Below are 22,190 nucleotides of genomic sequence, written 5' to 3'. Positions count from 1 at the left end.
TTTTCAGCTTTGTTATGAAGCATCTTCCAGCTGATCCAAAAGGCTTTAAAGAGTTTATTAATCTGAAGAAGTAGGAGGATTTTACCAACACATGAAGGAACATTTCATCCTTCAGTTCATCACAAACATTCAACATCAACACATCTGGAGATACAAGGTTTTCACTGAACAGGAAGTAGTTATTTAAAGGAGTCTTTAAAGTCAGACAAATGTGGAAGAAAGGTACAATATTTGCCTCTGAGATGTAGTGGAGGAGCAGTATGCATTTAAATAAAAATACTCACGTAAAGTACAAGTACAACCTGAATTTGTACTGAAGTAGTACTTGAGCGAATGTACTTGGCTACCTTCCACCACTGCAGAGTTCAGCATTAAAGCATACAGTGTGAATGTAGATACAGTTTAAAGCTTCAGTCTTCTTAGAACAATGACAAGTCTCATTCTGAAACTGTGTGCGCTCCGCTCATAAATCAAGAGGAACCCACCGACCCGACCCCGGACCCGACCCCGGGCCCGACCCCGGGCCCCGTCCACGCCCAGTCAACGGTCAACAGACGACGAGCGGCCGACCATCAGTGTAACGTGATTTCACAAAGACCAGAAAATATTCACATGGAGCCGTTTCAAAGCTTCAAAAGGTAACGGAAACATCTCTGCACCCTGAAGCGTTGCCCTGCAAGCACCGACAAATCCCGTTTATGTAAGAGAGATTACATCATTGTTTCAGCATTTGAGACAATAGACAATAAAACACAAAGGCAAACTTTTTGCATCTTAAATCATTTCATGACAACTTTTAATCTTAATTGGCACAAATCTGTGTGTAAGAACATTTTATATACAGAATATTACAATAATGTTTGAACAGCAGTTGCGTTTACAATCCTGCGGCACGAAAGCAGAACTGTGACCTGAAGCGGAGGTTTTATGGTTCAAACTTTACTGATTAAAGAGTTGATTTATGGACGATTTCAGCATTTTATTGCATGTTGGATATCTAGTCGATGTCATAAACATCTGGAGTAATGCAGCTTCCTCTCTGAACAGACACAGAAAGAAAAGAGATAAAACGTCAGTGAAAACCTTCCACACGCACAGTGAAGTATTGAAGGAGAGGACGTAATGTGCATCACTGGATCTGTGTTGAGAGATCACCAACTGCTTTTAGATTAAAACTCAACTGATGAATCGACTGCTTGAAGCTGTGGTGTCAAACTCTGGCGCTGATGTCCTGCAGGCTTTTGTTCCTCTTAAGACTCAATGAGCCGTGTGATCTGTACCTCACTGAGAGACGCAGCATGCTCTGCTTATTCTGGCCCACAATCCTCTGCACAGCGGATATTTGAGCAAGAGAGTCACAGTTCAAGGTGCAACGTTATGACGGAAGTAGTATGTTCCAACTGAACGCATACTGTCTGCAACATTGCGCATTTTGTAAGCACTAAAAGAAAAGTACGAGACTCGGAACGCAGACAACAGGCCGACTTCTGTCCGTCTGAACTGGACTTTGTCTGCTGCACTTTGAGCTCAACACAAATGTCTGGGGTTGTGACATTTCCATCGCTGTACCTCGTCATGAGACAGACCTTTCTGACCGGGAACTGAGACTGTTCTCTACAAAGCCAGCAGACTCCATTGATAATAACGCAGACTTTCCCTCGCAGATCACGGGAGCTGCTGGTCTTCCGCTGCCTCGATCGGTTGGTTAGTTTGTTTATTGTGTGACTTTGTCGTTTTAAATAGTTTGTTCGGATCCACTGAAGTCACACGATAACACACACAAACTAACCGATCGAGGCCACTTACAAACCATCCCTTTAATATGTTAAACGGGTCGTCTCTGAGTCTGCGTGGCCGGAGCAGAAGCCATGTTGGATCCATTCAGAGTGGGCCAGACGTCGTCTCTCTCGCGCGCGGTTTCAGGTGCGGTGAACGATTCGGTCGATGCTCTCCTGGATCTCAGACATGTTCTTCAGCAGCTGGTTGACTTTGGTCTCATCAAACTCCAGACACACAAACTCTGAGTCCTGAGACCGAGGGAGGAAGGAGAAGGAAAGACATTACAGCACACATTACTTATAAGAGCGTTAAGGTAAACGAGGTGGGATTCAGTTCATTAGCTTTGACAGCCTTTTTATTTGGAATAAGGAAAAAGTATATATTGAAGTAGTTTTGATAGAATGGGAGAATTAGCAATAATTAGTCACGATAGATCAGGATGTGGGAGAGTTGAAGGACGGGGTGAGGAGAAAGGTGAAACTCTAAAAACAAAACAGGAAGTTATTTTTTTTGTTGATTTGGCAAAAATCCATCAGCTGGAACTGCAGCAGCGGCTCAAAGCTCATTAGGATATTAAGGAACTTTAAACCCAGAGCGCCTGACTCCAAATATGTGCATCAGAATCTGTAGAATTACAGAACGTTTGAAGTTCTCTTCAGTATCAAAGTAAACCAGAGATAGTTGTCTGTGCATCCATGCTCACACAAACAGGAAGTGATCACAGCTAATTCAGAGGGAATGACTTCATATATATTCTCATCATCTGCCCAAGATCGTCCTCACGGTCAGAGTTTTGGGTTCATTTTGTAAAAAGAAAGTTGGATGAAATCTAAAAGGTGAAACATTTAACACCAAAGTATGGTTTACATTGTGTACTAACTGAGAGAATGCAGCTTTAAGGAACTTCAGCATTAGCTTCACTTGTCAGAACCGGCGGTTGCCTCCTGGTTCATGCAGAAGTAAATATAAACAGTTTGGCTTCATTTCCAGTCTCATCCAGCTCCACTGGGAGTTAAGCTTCTAAGGACACCTTGATGTTCAGTGTAACACCCTCCACCTACTTCTGCAACCTTCAGGCTATAATTAGACGTGAACGAATGGACCAATAACAGAGTGTGTGTCCTGCAGTACTACAGGACAATACAGCGGACTGACAGCGCGCTGCTTCCAGTCTGCTGACCTGCTTTCTCTGAGCTGTGGGACCCACAGATCGGATTCACGGAGAACCGGGACAAACTCCTGAATAACAAACTGTCGCCACAAACTATGTCAACTCCTCACCGGGGACAGCGGCTCAAGTCCGTAAAGCCCGTAAAAATCACAAAACAAGTCGGCTCCAGACAAACGTTGTCACGGCTGCAATCATTTTGAAATGTTGTATTTTACTTGATGTTATGCGTCCCATCAGTGGTTGGGTAGATTTGGGTGTTTGTTCTGAGAAACAGCGCGACGTCACACTGGGTGGTCTTACAGTGACACAGTGAGGTCATACCTTTGGGGAAGACGTTGACCTCCACTGAAGTCGTTTTCTTTTTCTTTGTTTATGTTCATTCCACATCCACCTTCCTCCATTGTAAGGTAAACAATAGCCAAAGCAGAAGATGTAGAAACCAGCGTGGTGACACACAGGCTGAAGAGAGGAGAGCCTCCAGACAGCAGGAGTGACCTGCACTGGATGGAGCTCCGTGGTGGAAGTCGTTCTATCCGAACACAATGGATTATCTACAGCGGACATCTGGGCCCATGGCGTCCATCGCACAGCAAATCTCATCTTTCCAGACAAATAAAAATTCCAACATTTAGCTCAAATCATTAAAATGGAAATAAGAGAGTCAGTCCACTCAATGGTCTACGATACAGACACAATAATAGCCGTGGTCTTGTATCGTTTATGGCCTACTGAGTGCACCGGTCGGACTTTACCGGGGAACGTCATCAGAATGGATTTGAAATGGTTACAAATGGTCAACAGAAGCCCAAAACTTCAGGAGAAGAAGAAGAAGAGATAAGAGGCTTGCAAAGGAGGCAATGCTGACACCTCTGTGGGAAGCTGCAGGTCAAAACAAGTCCTCCACTGTGTGTTGTATGTACATTTCTAGCACACTTAACAGGCACTTAACAGAACCACTGGGTCTGTTTCTGCTCTCTCTTTGCCGGTCTGCATCTTCATATCGACTTTCACTGCTCACACTCAAACGTTTCATTGCACCAAAAATGTTTTTTTGTTTTGAAATGAAGGTCAACATATTAAGAGCAGCAATGCTTTGGAGTCATTATCCGTTGGGAGGGGCTTTGAAAAGGTTTTCAGCCCAAGACCCAGATTGAGTAAAATTAGCCTTCTCGTGGGACCCAGGCTCATTAAAACAGACCAGTACTCCGTCCAGAACCAGAGCCAGAGCCAGAGCCAGGCATCCTGCTTTAGTGCAATCTATCCCCAAAGCCACCTCATGCATGTGTTGTTTGCAGTGTTTACTGGTATTTAAACTGCATAAAGATACACGTTTGTTTGAGAACTTTCCCCTTGTTTTACCACAAATATTCTACAGTATGTAGCAGCAGGATGGAAGTCAACCAGGCGGCAAACTCCGGGTCTGAAAAGTGAAGCCAGTGCTGAAGTGCTTTTAACCTGCATTCTCTCTATTGACCACCAGGAGGCGCCTCCTCTGGTTGTATAGAAGTTTTCAAATTTTCAATTGTATTTCCCTCAACATGCAGCAGTAGAACACGGAGGCTTCACTGGTGTGTTTCCAGCATCGATGTGTGACAGCGAATGAGGAAACGCCGTCAGTCTCACCTGTCCGGCCCTGCCCAGCTCCAGCTCCATCAGGGCTACGGGGCCGCCGTGGTCTGCGTCCCCCCGGCTGGCTGCGGTCTGGAGGTCCACCCTCCAGGAGAGGCCCCTGAGGCCGGGCTCCCAGCAGCTCTGAGCCAGCAGGCTCTCCCTCACCCGGACTCTCTGGCTCTTCCAGAAGCGAGAGAGGGCGGCGGCCTGTTCGGCCGTCACCCCGCCGCCTCCCTGCCTCCTGGTCTGGGCCGTGAGGAAGGCCTCCAGCTGGGCGTGGTCCATGTCGGCCGAGGCGATGGACTGAGAGGCGGAGGGGGAGAGGAGGAGCATTAAATAATGTAATACACATAGATAAAAAATATATATATTAATAAAAATACCAGGTACTGACACCAGGTACTGTATGTTGGTGCTGCCCCCTGCTGGCATCAGGAGAGACTCACAGAAAGACTAATGAATGAAAACATCAGTTTTAATACACTCGTCACCTTTTACATTAACAACATATTCGTGAGTTATCAGCCGATAAACCCGAAAACCTCCTCCGACATTAAACACTGTAGATTCAGATTAACCTCTGGAAGCATTACATGGAGCTTAAAAGTATTTTTACACTACTACTTGCATATTACACTCATATTACAGACTTTTTTATATACTTATACATCTAACTGTATATCTTCCTTGTAAATATTAATATGTTTTTCTTCCTTTATTGCTACTTTTAGATACTTTGTTCTATTTTGTTGCCTATGTTATTATTCGTGTTCATTACATATTGTACTGTAGCGACATATTGGATTTATAGTGTATACACTAGTACATCCCACGTTTCATTACAATAAGATTTTATATTTTTTGGATCAAAATACAATATCAGCACCTGCCTGATATTTAATTTTTAAATTTAATTTAACTCGATTTAATTCAGGAACCTGCGACGATCTAATTTGAACACAGTCACTTACATTCATATCAACTCACAAAAAGCAACTCGATCCTGTTCTGTACCTGTAAGTATTATCAGCTAAATGTACTCGTTGTGCAGTAGAATGTTCGCTGTCAGTGTTTTACTGTCATATATATGATGTTTCTGGAGTAATATCACTGCTGCATACAGTCCTGTTTTCAGCTTTGTGAGGAGGAATTCAAAAAGGCTTTTTAAAAATACTTTATTAATCTGAAGAAGTATGAGAATGTTCTCCACACACACACACACACACACACACACACACACACACACACACACACACACACACACACACACACACACACACACACACACACACACACACACCCCCCCCCCCCCCCCCCCCCCCCCCCCCCCCCCCCTCAGTTTATCACAAACATTCAACACTAACACATCCGGAGTCACGTGGTCTTCACTGGACCGGAAGGAGGAGCACAAAAAAAAAGCAAAGTTTTGCTGCTGAGATGTAGTAGAGTACAAGTCTAGAGGTGTACAAATGGAAATACTTAGGTAAAGTACAAGTACCTCGAATGTGTACTTACATACAGACAGCAGCGTTCCTTGAATACCACCACTGATGTCACATAAAAGACATATATAAGATATATATTCATATGTGTGCTGTGTTACTTCCAGGACGATGGTGTTGCATTACCTTTAGGAGGCCTTTCATTCTCTCGTGCAAAACCCTGAACTCCTCGTGCGACAGCTCGCGGTACAGCTCGTTCTTCAGCAGCTCCTCGGTGATTTCCGTGTTGTTGTAATAAACGTGTTGCGCTATTCCATTCAACAGTCCGCTCAGAGATTTCGTCGCGTCCACATCCGCCATGTTTTCTCTTCTCCGTGAAGTCACATGAGTGCGGACGGATTGTATCACGTGAAGGACGTCACGACGCACGGCATTGTGGGAGTTGTAGTTTTTAAATATATATTTATTTACAGTGCCAGAGCAGGAACGGTTATTCGTTTATTTTTCACATTTCTCCATACTTAAAATGTATACTTAATAAATGATAGCAAAACAAGATATACCAGAATATATATATTCAATACTTGAAGTATTGGAGCAACAGTGACTTTATTTTGAGTTTTGCAGGGTTTACAAAGTAATACGTGCTTCTCACAACTCTGTTTAATAATGTGTTTGTATATATCGTATTGCAGTCACAGATAAAAGAAAAACTTTGAAAAGAAAAGTTTGCATTTAGTCAAGACTGACTTCTGAAACGTACGTGTATGTGATCACTGTACTTGTTTATTGAAGTGCTCTACTTAAGAAATTCAAGATTTTTCGAGGCAATCTTTCTTGTTACACGACAACCTTCAAATGTTCCAAGATTTGCAAGAAAAGCAAAAGATCTCGCTCGCGGTTATTTGTCTTTAATGCAGATCTTCCACTGGACAGCATGCCTTGCTTTCAGCCCTTTTGATGGGAGGAACTGGTGCTCGCTGGGAGTCTTGTGGTTCAACTGAACGAACTTCAAACAGGGACTGATCAGGCAAAGGAGAGCCACGCTGTGAGTGTCTGGTATTACTTCTTAAGTCTTTGTAACTGATTGAAGAAATATTCAGGTGTCTGATTAAAGTTAGATGTTGTTTTATACATTACCAGTCAATTAGCTACAGAGCTCTGCTCTACGCTGACATTTATATTGAGGGGCCTCCACACACAGCACTACTGTTTTGCAGGAGTTCCCAAATGACTGACACACAGACAGACCACAATAGATGCTGAGCCAAGCTTTAATCAGAAAGAACAGAACATCAGAGGATTTGGCGATGCTTTACAGGAGTGCAGTGACACACGTGGAAACAAAATGCACCGTCAGCGAGTGTTCTCTCGTCAGCTACCTGCATTAGCCGTAGAGTCACCGGTAGAAAGGCACTGAGGTCACGTTCCCTGCTGGTCGGGTGAGCCGGCTGTAACTCAGGATTCAACACAAAGATACCGAAGCTTTAGTTGACAGATTTAACGAACCAGATAGCGTCACACCTCATATCTATTCTTGATTTTAAGACTGCTAATGAGATGCTTTCAAGTCTGTATATTTCAATTTTATTTATTTGGAACAATGTCAACCTGGGAATTGAACTGTTTGAACTCTGTATTCACCCCCACATATGTTTGTTTGCCTTTTCCAACTTAAAAGTGTTTGATGCTTTGTCATTATCTGAAATGTATTAAGAACTAGAAAAAAAATCAAGATCAATTCTGCCATTTTGCTCTCGCCCAGATAAAACACACTGGCTATATTCAATGCCACTGCAGGTTAAGAGTTTTAATGAGAGGGAAGTTATTACATCTATCAAAACACATTTTTATTAAGCATGCGGTGCTGATTTGTCTCAGTAGGCTTCATTGGGCTGCTGCTCAGATTCTCGGGTCCTTAGGATGTTGTTGTTACCCGTATCATTGCAGTCCCTACCCACGCCTGCCTCTACCACCTCCTTTACGCTTGCTTTGCTTCCTAACCTTGCCACCTTTTCCTCCTTTGCCACCTCCTTTAGGCTTGCTTTGCTTCCTAACCTTGCCACCTTTCCCTCCTTTGCCACCTCCTTTAGGCTTGCTTTGCTTCCTAACCTTGCCACCTTTTCCTCCTTTGCCACCTCCTCTACGCTTGTTTTGCTTCCCAACCTTGCCACCTTTTCCTGGTCTGCCGCCTCCTTTACGCTTGCTTTGCTTCCCAACCTTGCCACCTTTTCCTGGTCTGCCTCCTCCTTTACGCTTGCTTTGCTTCCCAACCTTGCCACCTTTTCCTTGTCTGCCTCCTCCTTTACGCTTGCTTTGCTTCCCAACCTTGCCACCTTTTCCTTGTTTGCTGCCTCCTTTACGCTTGCTTTGCTTCCCAACCTTGCCACCTTTTCCTTGTCTGCCTCCTCCTTTACGCTTGCTTTGCTTCCCAACCTTGCCACCTTTTCCTTGTCTGCCTCCTCCTTTACGCTTGCTTTGCTTCCCAACCTTGCCACCTTTTCCTTGTTTGCTGCCTCCTTTACGCTTGCTTTGCTTCCCAACCTTGCCACCTTTCCCTCCTTTGCCACCTCCTTTACGCTTGCTTTGCTTCCCAACCTTGCCTTCCCTCGTTCCTCTGCCACCGCCTATTCCTTCCCTTATACCTGGGCCTATACCTCCACCCATTTCTCCACCTGGTTCTATCTCTTTGCCTGTGTCTGTGCCTGTTTTTGGGACTGTACTTGCGTCCTCGTCTTCGCACTCTTCATCAGACGAGGCATCATGAGACGGGGCATCGTTTGCCACACACGAGGGCGTAACATCTCCACCTGAAGAGCAGCTCGTGCACTGAAAAGCATCATCTCCAGGTTCATAACAGCGGAATATATTGTCAAGCCCGAGTTTGGAAATCGCAAGCTGCTTGAAGGATTCAGCCAGTTGAGACGCGTCCGCGTCAGCAACATCGGGCACTTTAGAAAACACGAACGCGTAACCGCTCCACTTCTGGACGATGGCGTTGACCTTGTCAGCGAGGTCGTCTTCGTTTGTCGGACAACACGGGGAATCTTCAGAGTAGATGACGAGGAAATGACCCCGGCTGCTCGCCATGAGGGTTTCTATGTTTTCTAGTACTGCCTGTGATTGTGCTGCTGCCACCACCTGGGTGCCCTGGTACACTTCACCCTCTGAAACAGCTTGTTTCACGTCGTCTGCCGGGTCGCTCTGAAAGACGTCCTGAAGATTATCTATGTCTTGGTTCTCTGGGACGTTCACAGCCAGACTGAAGGAGCCATCGAGTGCGTACCTGCCCAACAAAAACACGTCATGAGTATCGTGGGTTCAAGAGAATGCAAGACGTAAATGACGCCATGTACGTAACGTCTGCTCGTTGTTCACCGCACTTCTATCTGAATGAGATATTTAAATCGCTCTACGAGTTTGGCAACAATCAGTTTTCATTATTCTTTCAGTCATTTGCCCTCAATTACTGTTTCTTGTTGATTTCTGCAGTGTAACAATGTAACCTGTTTCTGTTTGGTGTACAGCGATGAAAGTTAACATGCACACCTATTTGAAGATGTCTCATTGTGCATTTGAAATAGTACTATTAGTCTTAACATTTTATTCTAAATTGTGAAGCTGTAGTTAAAAAAATGAGCGCTATAAATGACTCAATAATCAACCTCCTGACATTAGAATTTAGGTAAATAAATACACTTTACGAAGAGAATCTAACTGCATTAGTACTAAATCAAGTTTAGCAAAAAAACAGAATAAAAAAAAATGAATATTTAACTGAATATTATATTTCTATGACTGTGTATTTCAAAAACACAGATGTTTGAATAGAAGTAGTAGAGAGAAGACACAGATCTACAGTCTTTGTGGACTTACTCCTTCTTGATGCCTTCTATAATACTTGTGAGCCAGTTCTGGTCCACAGCAGCCAAACTGTCTCCAGCAGACAGGAAGACGGTCAGCACCACGGCCATCCAGCGCAGGCCAGCCATCTGCACACAGGTCAGGTTTAATAACGCGCAGCGTCGTCACACACCAGATAATGAACAACATGCTGACGCTGTTTAGAGTATTCAACACAATGTTGGATCACATTTCAAACATGTTCTTCTGAGATGACGGTTAAATAATTCACCGTTACCTCTGTGTTGCCAGCAGGCTCTTCTGGTTCTAACACAGAAAGGACACAAAAAGCAGGGACGAGCATTAAGAGCACGAATACTATTTGATGATCAGGGACGCAAAACTGAACCGTGAAAAAATGTAACCGCTGAATGACAAACTGAACCGCTAAATGGCCTGCTAATTATTGGATGAGGAAGAAGAGAGACGAAGAAGAGACATTTATCTGAACATAGGCCTTCTTGACCATTAAGTAGCCTTATTTCATGCACACAGACACACACACACACACACACGCACTCACACACACGCACACACACGCACACACACACACACACACACACACAAACACACACACGCACTCACACACACGCACACACACGCACACACACACACACGCACTCACACACACGCACACAAACACACACACGCACTCACACACACACAAACACACACACGCACTCACACACACACAAACACACACACGCACTCACACACAAACGCATACACACACACATACGCACTCGCACACAAACACGCACGCACTCACACACACGCACACACGCACACACACACACACCCACGCACACACACACACACGCACTCACATACACGCACACAAACACACACACGCACTCACACACAAACGCATACACACACACACACGCACACAAACACACACACGCACTCACACACAAACGCATACACACACACATACGCACTCGCACACAAACACACACGCACTCACACACACGCACACACGCACACACGCACACAAACACACACACACGCACTCACACACAAACGCATACACACACACACACGCACACAAACACACACGCACTCACACACAAACGCATACACACACACATACGCACTCGCACACAAACACACACGCACACACACACATGCACACACACGCACACCAGCATACACCCACACGCACACACTCACACACACAGACGCACACCAGCATAACAAACACACGCACACGCACACCAGCATACACAAACACACACGAACACACACACGAACGCACGCACACACACACACACACACTTGTGCTGGGTGCTTCCCTCTGAACTGTGCGTATTCGTTGTAGATTCGTGATGCTGGGATAACTGTCTCCGTGGCAGAGATTGAGCTCCATCTCCGTTTCATTTTTTGCGGTTTCTTTGTTGCATAAACTATTACATTTTTTATAATTTATTGACTGATTGAAAATTCAAATGTACTTTTCCCTTTTTCTAACAAATAGGCGTTAATATTTGTATTTCTAACGTTCAGAAATCTGTAAACAGGCCTTTTATAAATCCTGCTGAATAACTAAGAACCAGGCGTCTCCACTGCAGCTAGAAATAACAGAATCACATGTGCTCATCTCCGTTTTACAGCTGAGAGGATTAGTTGATGAATTTAATTCATTGTTCTTACATTATAGAGTATTTTTACACATTGGACTGTTGGCTACATAATATGAATTCAAAGATGTAGTCTAACCTGTGCTTATCACTATTTTCTGACGCTTTACAGAACAAATTATGAATCATACAAATCATCAGCAAATGCATCACGAATGCCTAAGAATCATTGGCTGCAGTCCATTCATGTACCTGCTCTGGTGTAGAGAGACGTCTGATGCTCTGCACGCGGCTTTCTTCTCCGCGTTAGAAGGGAAGGTGCTGCTGCAGTGACCACAGTCACAGCGAACGCACATCTAACTTTATAGAGGACGTCGGACAAACCCCTCTCCTCTCATCATACCCTTATTTGAACATGTCTTTCAAAAAGAAGAAAGAGGAAGATTTTTTAAAAAAAAAGGGTTTTATGTCACTATGATTTGAGAAAGTGAGGCACACACGGGAGACTCGCATACATGCGCAGCTGGGACTTACACATCATCAAATGTTAATTAACATTAAAACAAAGAATGTTTAACTTTTGTCAACACATCTATGCTTCACAGTAGACGTCACACAGCAGGGATGTTTCTGTAAATGTGTAGTCTGATGGTATTACAGTGGACCTTTTCAACACTTTTCTAGCTTTATCCAGTTACCGTACAACTCTCCTCTCATGGTATCTTTGTGAGTTAAGAATTGTTTATTTTCAAACTACAGTTTCTCTGTTCATGAATGAACCGTCACATTCTTCTCGGTAGCCTTCAACGTACATAAAGTCAGTTCAGAGAACACTTTTGCAGGAGGATAGTAAAATATAAAGTTATTAAACTGAGATGAGCAAGCTGGACAACAATGTATATATAGAGGTCAGACTGTTACTGAACACTGTGCACCATTAGATCTCTGCAAAATCTATACAAAACCATACGTGGTATGTTTTTTGAAACAATTTGAACATCAATGCTGGAAGCATGACAAACCATTTGTATCATTGATGAACTGATTGTCAAGACAAAATGCTCCACATTTTCTAGTTCCAGCTTAGAACATGTGGATCACCTGCTGCATGTCTTTATCTTATGTGATAATAAACTGAACATCTTTGTTCTGCGTTTTTCGAACAAAACAAGTAATATGAAGACGTCCCTCTGGGCTCGGGGAGATTGTGATCATTTTATATAGAGAACAATAAAACTCTTCTTCGTCTTCTTCACTTGCGTTCAGAGATACTTGACTTTCATCAGGTCACTGTCGATGACTTCATCATTCTATACATGCCATGAACGCTGTATGGACTAAATGATCAAGTGAATTTTTGAAAAGAAAAATCATCTTTAGTTGAAGCTCTGCATTTAAGTTAAACGTTTGGCACAAAAAGCAAAACTCGGCACCAAACACGACGTGTGTCGACACAGTCGTGCTTTAGATCAGCCTCTGGATCATACGCCCAAGATGAAGCTTCTTTATCTTGTCTTGTACCCACAAAGGCGTTCACGAAGATGTAAAAGGCTTTAAGACCAGATGTGACTTTCGTGTCAAAGAGGAACTTCTTCAGAGGGAACGAACTGCAGCAGCGTTCCCACCCTGAGTTGTGTTACTTCGCTGAAACCTGAGTCATCAACAGATAAGGTCAAGTTGAAGACTTCTGCTCAGTGGATGACTTGTAGATCCGACTCAAAACTGAAAGCTTCCTGTTTTCATCTTTCCTCTCATCTGTTCGTGAGAAAGTTTAATAAAAAAAGAAAAGAAAGACGTATACTTGAGACCTAAGCTTATAAATATCCGGACCAAAGTTCAAATCCATCCGGAACCAGGGGATATATTCTGTAGTGTTGGAGCATCTGCTCATGTAATTCAAAGTGCCCACGTATTAGTGTTCTTGTGTGTGTGTGTGTGTGTGTGTGTGTGTGTGTGTGTGTGTGTGTGTGTGTGTGTGTGTGTGTGTGTGTGTGTGTGTGTGTGTGTGTGTGTGTGTGTGTGTGTCGTCAACACCAGTCACTGACTTGTGAACTTAAATGCTAACGCCGGCCGCAAGATGTTGGTCTTTAAAAGCACAGAATTCAAACAGAGACAGAAATGTGTTATTGTTCTGTAGTTGAGCACTAAATGTGCGTCCACACACTGCAGCAGCTTCAACGAACAGACTTCTATCTCAATGTTAATCTGAGCCCAGCAGGGTCAACACACCGAGTCAAGCCCCCAGGCTGCTGAGTGCGTTTGAATGTATGATGTTTGTAACGTTGTGGACGACTTGCAGTGTTTCCACTGGTAACATACTCGCACTATTATACAGTTAAGCTCTGACTTTATCATTCTGAACCGTAATCCTTTTACCATGTTGTTGTCATCTATGCACAATTCAAATGATTAGGAAATAAATGATGCAAAGGTGGAGGCCTTCCCCCACTGCACAACTCATTCCGGCGCCGCTGCTCTGAGCAGCATGCATGTGAATGTATTACGAAATATTACATTTAGTGTCTGATTGAGTTAGTTGTTTTCGATGTTTTAAGTTTGTTCCTCCGCGGCTTATTTGGGACTTGCAGTGAGCTTTGTGTCTGAGAACGTCCACACCGACCAGGTTTCAGACCGGTCGCTGCATCTCTATTTAAAAAGATTGTTTTTTTAAGAGTGACTTAGTCTTGATAGTGTTGGAGATAAACAGAAAAAAACTAAAGTTAAGTATGAGACTTAACTACGAGTCAAGTCACGTCTCAAATTTCAGAGATTAACAGCAATGAAATGTTGCTGAGAACAGTGTAAGGTGTGAGAAACGCCTCCCGACAGGAGAGAGCGTTCGAGTGTCGTAGAGAACCGTGTCTGGTGAAGAACATGCGTCTCCAAAATGGCAACTTTTCATAAAATTAGAAAAATGTGGCTCGAGTAAATATTGTGTTTTCGAGAACTCTTAAAATCAGAGCGCGGTGCTTCATGTTGCAGTGATATTTTAAAGTGTTTTTTTTAAACCCATGACTTTTTGAAGGACCTGTGTGTCTTCTTACCTCAAGAGGTTTTGTTCCACACACAGGTCCAGTTGGATCACTCACCAACATCACTATTTTGTATTGTATGGTGTATTACACCATAGTGTTGTATGGTTGACTGTAATGTTGTAGAGTGTATCCTTCTTCACAGTAATATACAGTAAAATATGTGAGTATGCATGGTAAAGGAAAGGCTCAATTAAATAGAAAACAGATTTTGCTGCTGTCTGTCCGATAGAATCTAAACTCTAACAAGTAGTAGTGGTGGTGTGTGTGTGTGGGGGTCCTCAAATAACTGATGCACAGAAAACCAAAGTGACCAAAGTCAATGCTGAGCCAAGCTTTAATTTGCCAATGCTTTACAGAGATATAGAGAGTACAATGACATGAGTACAGTACATATAGTCTGTTAGCTTTCTCTAAATATGTTCTTTACAGAGAATACAGAGTGTTCCTGCACAACGAAAACAAAACCAATTCACAAAATCACAAATGGGCTCATGCGGTGGGCTGTGCAATCAGTACAAAGATACACAAAACCAAATAACCGATTTATTAACAAAATCATTACAGAACATCTTTATTCAGCAGTCAGTACATTACTAATCCGCCATCAAACACCGGCACTGTTTTCAACTTGAGTTACACGTTTATGACGTTTTTATTTCTAAATGTGTGTTCTGGGCATGAACATGGGTGATGAATAGACCGATGCTGAGCGCAGTGAGACTGGAATTCTCCTGAGATGCATTCAATAACAACTCGATTTATTTCGGTGCAATCAAATTCAAATAAAAACTCAAAATAACCCGAGGCTGCTGCGAGGGTTTTGCTAGCTGGTTAAATATTTGCTTCCACTTCAGAAGTCGGTTCTGTAGATACACACATGTTGTCGGTCACAACAAGCGGGCGCGTGTGCTTCTAAATGACGTGCTGCGGGGATGACGTATGAGGAAGTAAGCGTCGCACTGGACCCTCGACAATGATTTGATTTTGGATTATTGTAGAAAATAAACTCTGTGGCAAACAAACACTTATGATACTTCCACGTTATGTTGAGGAAACTAATCTTCACAAATGAACATCACTTTAAGTGTAAATGCAATCGGAAGTAAAAAGCTAAAGTTGATGATGTTTTGTAGTTTCATTTCGCCATTTTAAGAACATGCCTGCATTAACGCTGCTTAATCTCAGTGTACTTAAGAATTTGAAGATATGTGTCAAACTAAGCTAAACAGTGAGACTACAGACAGACAGACAGCGTTTAACTGTTAACTGAGCTGTCACACTGTGCTTCTTACTGGTGGTAATAAATTAAACCAAAATGTTAAAAAAAAGAAAAATATTAGCATAGCAGCAATGTATATTATTTTGGAACAGGAGGAAGAAAATACGTTTTCTGAAGAGCACAGTGAATATCATTCTACCACACTAACAATGACTGTGCTTGAAGGTACAAACAGGAAAGACACTTAAACTAAATAGTATTTTTGTGACAAATAGTACCTTTCATCATTATGACTGAACGTCACTAATGAGGAAGCTTATTTTCTTGGTCCTTCAAATGTCCACACATGCTGGGTGTAATTCTTGAGTCTGCTTAGTAAACTCAGGGATAATTAGTAACTTCTTTCACATCACGTTGATTATTAATAGTTTTTGGAGATCTGGATGTGGTCCTTTGTGCTTTTATTAATTCATGTTGTGAATCCTGTAACTCTCTTTATGTGTCAGTCGGTAGATTATGCAGCAGCTACAGATACTCACTGCGCCCCTCTGTGAGAGTCACAGACTCACATCTGGCGCTGCCCTTTCCCCACAATGTAGATATATTCTCATCTTTTTTTAAATAAATATCTTAAATATCGTGGTTTTCATGTAAGACTATAGCCCAAAGTTATTTGCTTTAAGTGTTCTTGAAGTTATTTTAATTAATAAAACACTGCTGATCCGATCCGTGACTAAAAAACTGTGATACGATATGAATCGTGAGCTCGAGGCAATACAGCGAAAGTTATCTATTGTTTGGATTTACTTTCACCGGGGATCGGTATGTGTATACATGCTGTATTATGCTACAATGTGTCATTTTGTAACTTTTTCGGTTGTTGGTGTGCCGCGAGATCTTTTTAATGTAAAAAATGTTCAGAAAAGGTTGAAAAACACTGTCCTAGTATGTATTGTGAGGCTGAGCTATGTCATGAGATAAAGGGCTGTTGGATAAGTTGCAGTTTGAATTTGGGAGATTAGCAACACCTGCAGCATGGCTCCACGCCTTTATCTGAAAATGTAAAAGCATGCAGATTCACTCTGCAAAAACATTAAAAAGAGAAAAGACGATAGTAGAACGGTGTTATCTATAAGATACGTTGAACTGTTTCACCAGAAGATCCAAACTGTGAGATGAGGGTTGTTCAGCCGGCCTGCGCTCTAAAATGACACACACACACATCAGAGCTGATGCTGAGCCAAAGCTTTAATGAGAGAGAACAGAACACGTTACAGAGGTTTAGTTTACAGTGACAGGAGTAAACACTGAGCTTCATTTACAGAAGACTTCCTTTTTATCTTTAATTTGTAACAAAATGAAAATCACCTCTGAGTATCACAAACTGTCAATGGTGGAACGTTGGCGCTTGCACTCGTTGCTTCCCTGCAGCTGCCATTACGGACCTCGAAGCCCCTTTATGAGGAGGAAACACCTTCACCCTCAGTAGTCTTATTTACCTTTTTTGCCCATGCGACGCCTACATTGGCCCTTGCCCCCTCCGCTGTCACCCTGACCCCCCACCCCTCCTGAACTACCGGCAACATTAGTGGAAACCCCTGCGTTCTTATTCATGTTGTTGTTTTTTGGGGCTGTCTTACCCTGACCACTTTGTGAGGAGGCTGAAGCTGAAGCGGATGGCAAGTTGTGGCTCGGACCAGCTTGTGCTTTGTCTTTGTAACAGAAGGGGTTGACCATACCTTCTTTATCTTTCACAGAGCAGCGTGAGCAGCTATAGGCGGTGCAACGGTATATGTTTTCCAGACCAATGCTTGATCCAAGCCTTTCAAGCGCTCCTAAGAGCTCCTTTTCGGGTACGACTGAGTCTTCATCATCTCGAGGCTGGAATACATCGGTAAACACAAAAGCGTAGTTCCTCCAATTCTTAATCTGTGTTATGCTAGTGAGAATGTTAAATCTATGAGCTTGGGCTGTACATTTGTCAACACATGGGGAAGCAAGAACGTAGAAAAGCAGGAAATCATTTTTGTTTTGATTATTTAACGTGTCAAAGTTCTGCAGAACACGGTACTCGGCATGATCAGTTGTACACTCTACTTCAGGGCACTCTGTCTCAAGTTCAGCCCATGTCATCTTAGCCTTTCTTTTCCATTTCTTCAGAACAATAGACCATTGTACTTCTCCATTAGGACACTGTTCCACAACATTGCGCCATTTCAGAACTGTGGCTGCAACCACCCTCGTGCTTTTGTAAACTTCACATCTTAAAATCGAATTCTTCACTTTAGCAGGAGAGTCATCAGCAGAGTCAGTGACTTGACTGATGTCATACTCTTTCTTGTTGTTGTTGTATGGGATTCTGACAGCCACACTGAACATGGGGTATCGACTGTCAAAGGGAAGAGAAACACAAGATGTAAAGCAGATGTCATTTAAAACAGTTTGTTAATAAAGTATAGGAACCAAATTAAACTGTAGACTTCAGTCATATGTTATTCCACACATCTGTTATTGTCTCTAGTAGATTAAATATAGAAAGTCAAAATTCAATTGTTCGTCCAGAATGTTTTCTTAATATTGTGAATTATGGAAAGTCATGGAGGGTAAACAGTCTGTGATGAATGTTGTTATAGTCGTCTGTAGTCTTTTCTCTTTGCTATGAAACACATTTTAACTTTTATTTTGAAAAGTACTTCATGAGTAATGTTTACTTCATCATCTACTGACCTTCCACCCATGCTGTCTGTGTAGCTCGGTCTATACCTGCCAAATGAAGACAGACACAACATGTCACTGGCATGTTTGATTGTTTGAACAGTTAACTAATAAACAACCGAATGAAACCAGGTAATATAAATAAAAGTTAGTAATTTAAGACAGAGAAGCAAATCAAAAACAGAACAACAGACGTTAAAACTAAAATAATACATATTAAATAAGAGACTAAAACTAAATCAAGTTTAAACGACCTGCTTTTTAAAGGAGACATGAAAAACTCTGGAGTGCCACCGACCCACAATGAAATAAGACGAGCGGTGCAGTTTTTGTGGGCGGCCTCGTTCAGACCCAACAAGCCGATCAGACCAGTTTAAAGACACAGACGCTAACATGGAGCGTTTCAGACAGAGGGGAACACAGGTCCATTAAGACAGACAGCATAATAAAAGAACGTGTTTCTTCAACATTAATGCATGTCAACATGTTCCAGTAGAAACATGTATGAACCTGGAGATGAACACATGGCCCCTTTAAAGGTGTCCACAGTGTCTGCAGCTCTTAAACACAACGAGAGAGAACAGAACCGCAGGAACGTTGGCCGGGTTTAGTTTAGAGGAAAGAAGGATGAAGTCGATCAACCTGTCTGGTATTTAATACAAGCTGACTCACCAGTCCCAGACCTCATCAACGATTAGTTGAAGTTGCCTGTTGCTTGGTCTTTGAAAATCAGCCGAACTGTTTCCAACAGACAGCAGCAGGCCCAGCGTTACAGCCATCCAGCACAGACCTGCCATCTAAGTATGTTCAACAGACATCATCAGGGATAATAATGATAAACATCACAATCTCAAAATGTTTATGATCTGCAGCAGGTTTTAAATTAAACCCAAGCTTCACCAGCACACATCACATTTCACCTGCAGAGAGTCAACATCTCATATTTAGGGTTTATGCTCATAATTAGATGCAACATTGAAATGTGATGACTAAAATGTGTCGTTCCTTATTTAAAGTTTAGTGAGACAACAATAACGTGGAGAAATAAAGACAACAATTTCTGGATTCTTGAGAGATTTGAAAATAGTTTTAAAGGTGAAACTTTCATAATGTGTCTCTCAGACTCGTCCCTCAGAAGAAAAGCTTCTCTGGAGCTGTTCTTTCATGAGACGCAGTCTGATCTGGTCTACAGTCAAACAGTCACTAAGTACATGTACTCAAGTACTTGTGTGAAAGTTTGAGGTACTTTACTTGAGTATTTGTATTGTCTGAAATGCACCTTTCTGCATAATGAGTACTTTTACTTTTGGTACTTTGTTGTTAATACTTTTGTACTTTTCCTGAAGTAACACTTTAATCCAGGACTTTTACTGGTAACAGAGTATTTCTACAGTGTGATATTGATATCTTTACATAAGTTAAAGCTCTGAGTACTTCTTCCACCACTGCGTTAACTTTACACCAAAATATTCACGACATGGAAACTGAACGTTTTGCAGTTTCTACAAAAGTTCACTTTCCAGAGAAAAGGGAACAAAAGCGTTTATCAAAGTTAAACGGGGTCAGAATCATGAGAACGCTCACCTTCAATGCTGCTGCCAACGAGATGTAAGAACCCTAAAACACAAAAGACACAAGAAACAAATGTATTTTAAATTTGTATTTGAAGTTATAATTTGTACTAAATGTGAGATCGTGTTACCTGCTTTGGTGGAGAACGATGTGTATCAGCTGTTTCCTTCTCAGTGCTCAAGGTGCTGCCGCAGTGAATGCAATCAGGAGGAAGTGACCTTTTTATAAAGGAGAGCCGGACCACGAACGACCACGAGCTTTCTTCTCAGCGTTAGAAGGGAAGGTGCTGCCGCAGTGACCACAGTCACAGCGAACGCACATCTAACTTTATAGAGGACGTCGGACAAACCCCTCTCCTCTCATCATACCCTTATTTGAACATGTCTTTCAAAAAGAAGAAAGAGGAAGATTTTTAAAAAAAAAGGGTTTTATGTCACTATGATTTGAGAAAGTGAGGCACACATGGGAGACTCGCATACATGCGCAGCCGGGACTTACACGTCATCAAACGTTAATTAACATTAAAACAAAGAATGTTTAACTTTTGTCAACACGTCTATGCTTCACAGTAGACGTCACACAGCAGGGATGTTTCTGTAAATGTGTAGTCTGATGGTATTACAGTGGACCTTTTCAACACTTTTCTAGCTTTATCCAGACCGTACAACTCTCCTCTCGTGGTATCTTTGTGAGTTAAGAATTGTTTATTTTCAAACTACAGTTTCTCTGTTCATGAATGAACCGTCACATTCTTCTCGGTAGCCTTCAACGTACATAAAGTCAGTTCAGAGAACACTTTTACAGGAGGATAGTAAAATATAAAGTTATTAAACTGAGATGAGCAAGCTGGACAACAATGTATATATAGAGGTCAGACTGTTACTGAACACTGTGTGCACCATTAGATCTCTGCAAAATCTATAGAAAACCATACGTGGTATGTTTTTTGAAACAATTTGAACATCACTGCTGGAAGCATGACAAACCATTTGTATCATTGATGAACTGATTGTCAAGACAAAATGCTCCACATGTTCTAGTTCCAGCTTAGAACATGTGGATCACCTGCTGCATGTCTTTATCTTATGTGATAATAAACTGAACATCTTTGTTCTGTGTTTTCCCAACAAAACAAGTAACATGAAGACGTCCCTCTGGGCTCGGGGAGATTGTGATCATTTTATATAGAGAACAATAAAACTCTTCTTCGTCTTCTTCACTTGCGTTCAGAGATACTTGACTTTCATCAGGTCACTGTCGATGACTTCATCATTCTATACACGCCATGAACACTGTATGGACCAAATGATCAAGTGAATGATTGAAAAAAAAAAGCATCTTTAGTTGAAGCTCTGCATTTAAGTTAAACGTTTGGCACAAAAAGCAAAACTCTCGCCACCAAACACGACGTCAGTGTGTCGACACAGTCGTGCTTTAGATCAGCCTCTGGATCATACGCCCAAGATGAAGCTTCTTTATCTTGTCTTGTACCCACAAAGGCGTTCACTAAGATGTAAAAGGCTTTAAGACCAGATGTGACTTTCATGTCAAAGAGGAACTTCTTCAGAGGGAACGAACTGCAGCAGCGTTCCCACCCTGAGTTGTGTTACTTCGCTGAAACCTGAGTCATCAACAGATAAGGTCAAGTTGAAGACTTCTGCTCGGTGGATGACTTGTAGATCCGACCCAAAACTGAAAGCTTCCTGTTTTCATCTTTCCTCTCATCTGTTCGTGAGAAAGTTTAATAAAAAAAGAAAATAAAGACAAAAAAATAAAATGTACAAAAACAGAAAGTACAAACGTAAAACATGGTTTAAAAGCAGGCCTTGGACATGAGTTGTTACCCAAACGGCAGTCTAAACAGGTGTGTATTGGGTGGAGAGCATTCCTCAGCCTCGGTGCTACTGCCTCATAGGCTCGGTCACCACGAGTCTTAAGGCGAGTGCGTGGGACCGACAGATTATTTAACATGTTTGACCTGAGAGGCGGGTGAATACGGGTGAAGTAGTTCAGTCACATATGTAGGAGTCTGGCCGTGTAGTGCTCTGTAAGTGAGGGTGAGAATTTTAAAGTGGATCCTAAATGCTACAGGGAGCCAGTGAAGAGATCGTATGGGGGTGATGTGAGAGCGTCGATTTGTCCTGGTGAGTAATCTCGCGGCAG

At 42.3% G+C, this 22,190-nt stretch overlaps 3 protein-coding genes across 3 annotated transcripts; all 3 read right to left on the bottom strand.

Annotated features, from left to right (window-relative positions):
* Window positions 1–677: 677 nt before the first annotated feature.
* Window positions 678–6,372, bottom strand: commd1 (copper metabolism (Murr1) domain containing 1). Its single transcript, XM_079159362.1, has 3 exons — window positions 6,190–6,372; window positions 4,574–4,864; window positions 678–2,027 (listed from the first exon to the last, which is right to left on the bottom strand). The coding sequence occupies exons 1-3, from the start codon at window positions 6,361–6,363 to the stop codon at window positions 1,920–1,922; spliced, it is 573 nt and encodes a 190-aa protein (XP_079015488.1). The 5' UTR covers window positions 6,364–6,372; the 3' UTR covers window positions 678–1,919.
* An 886-nt stretch (window positions 6,373–7,258) lies between these two features.
* LOC306696453 (uncharacterized protein) lies at window positions 7,259–11,793 on the bottom strand. Its single transcript, XM_079160063.1, has 4 exons — window positions 11,739–11,793; window positions 10,145–10,173; window positions 9,880–9,995; window positions 7,259–9,289 (listed from the first exon to the last, which is right to left on the bottom strand). Exons 3-4 carry the CDS (start codon window positions 9,993–9,995, stop codon window positions 7,957–7,959), a joined length of 1,449 nt encoding a protein of 482 aa, XP_079016189.1. The 5' UTR covers window positions 10,145–10,173; window positions 11,739–11,793; the 3' UTR covers window positions 7,259–7,956.
* Window positions 11,794–16,970: 5,177 nt separating this feature from the next.
* LOC306696653 (uncharacterized protein) lies at window positions 16,971–20,316 on the bottom strand. Its single transcript, XM_079160313.1, has 5 exons — window positions 20,158–20,316; window positions 20,040–20,072; window positions 19,128–19,252; window positions 18,468–18,503; window positions 16,971–18,129 (listed from the first exon to the last, which is right to left on the bottom strand). Exons 3-5 carry the CDS (start codon window positions 19,250–19,252, stop codon window positions 17,232–17,234), a joined length of 1,059 nt encoding a protein of 352 aa, XP_079016439.1. The 5' UTR covers window positions 20,040–20,072; window positions 20,158–20,316; the 3' UTR covers window positions 16,971–17,231.
* Between the last annotated feature and the right edge of the window lie 1,874 nt (window positions 20,317–22,190).

The sequence above is a fragment of the Pholis gunnellus genome, assembly GCF_910591455.1.
Source record: "Pholis gunnellus genome assembly, chromosome: 5".
NCBI lineage: Eukaryota > Metazoa > Chordata > Actinopteri > Perciformes > Pholidae > Pholis > Pholis gunnellus.
The sequence above is the reverse complement of the archived record's forward strand: the minus strand, read 5'-3'. Positions and strand labels throughout refer to the sequence as shown.

Coding starts and splice junctions, on each gene's coding strand:
- LOC306696653 (XM_079160313.1), bottom strand. CDS start 19,252: ATGGCAGGTCTGTGCTGGATGGCTGTAACGCTGGGCCTGCTGCTGTCT. Junction 18,504..19,127: donor GTTGATGAGGTCTGGGACTG/GTGAGTCAGCTT, acceptor TTCATTTGGCAG/GTATAGACCGAGCTACACAG. Junction 18,130..18,467: donor ACAGACAGCATGGGTGGAAG/GTCAGTAGATGA, acceptor TCCCTTTGACAG/TCGATACCCCATGTTCAGTG.
- LOC306696453 (XM_079160063.1), bottom strand. CDS start 9,995: ATGGCTGGCCTGCGCTGGATGGCCGTGGTGCTGACCGTCTTCCTGTCT. Junction 9,290..9,879: donor ATAGAAGGCATCAAGAAGGA/GTAAGTCCACAA, acceptor TTTGTTGGGCAG/GTACGCACTCGATGGCTCCT.
- commd1 (XM_079159362.1), bottom strand. CDS start 6,363: ATGGCGGATGTGGACGCGACGAAATCTCTGAGCGGACTGTTGAATGGA. Junction 4,865..6,189: donor GAATGAAAGGCCTCCTAAAG/GTAATGCAACAC, acceptor TCCGCCTCTCAG/TCCATCGCCTCGGCCGACAT. Junction 2,028..4,573: donor AGCTGGGCAGGGCCGGACAG/GTGAGACTGACG, acceptor CCTCGGTCTCAG/GACTCAGAGTTTGTGTGTCT.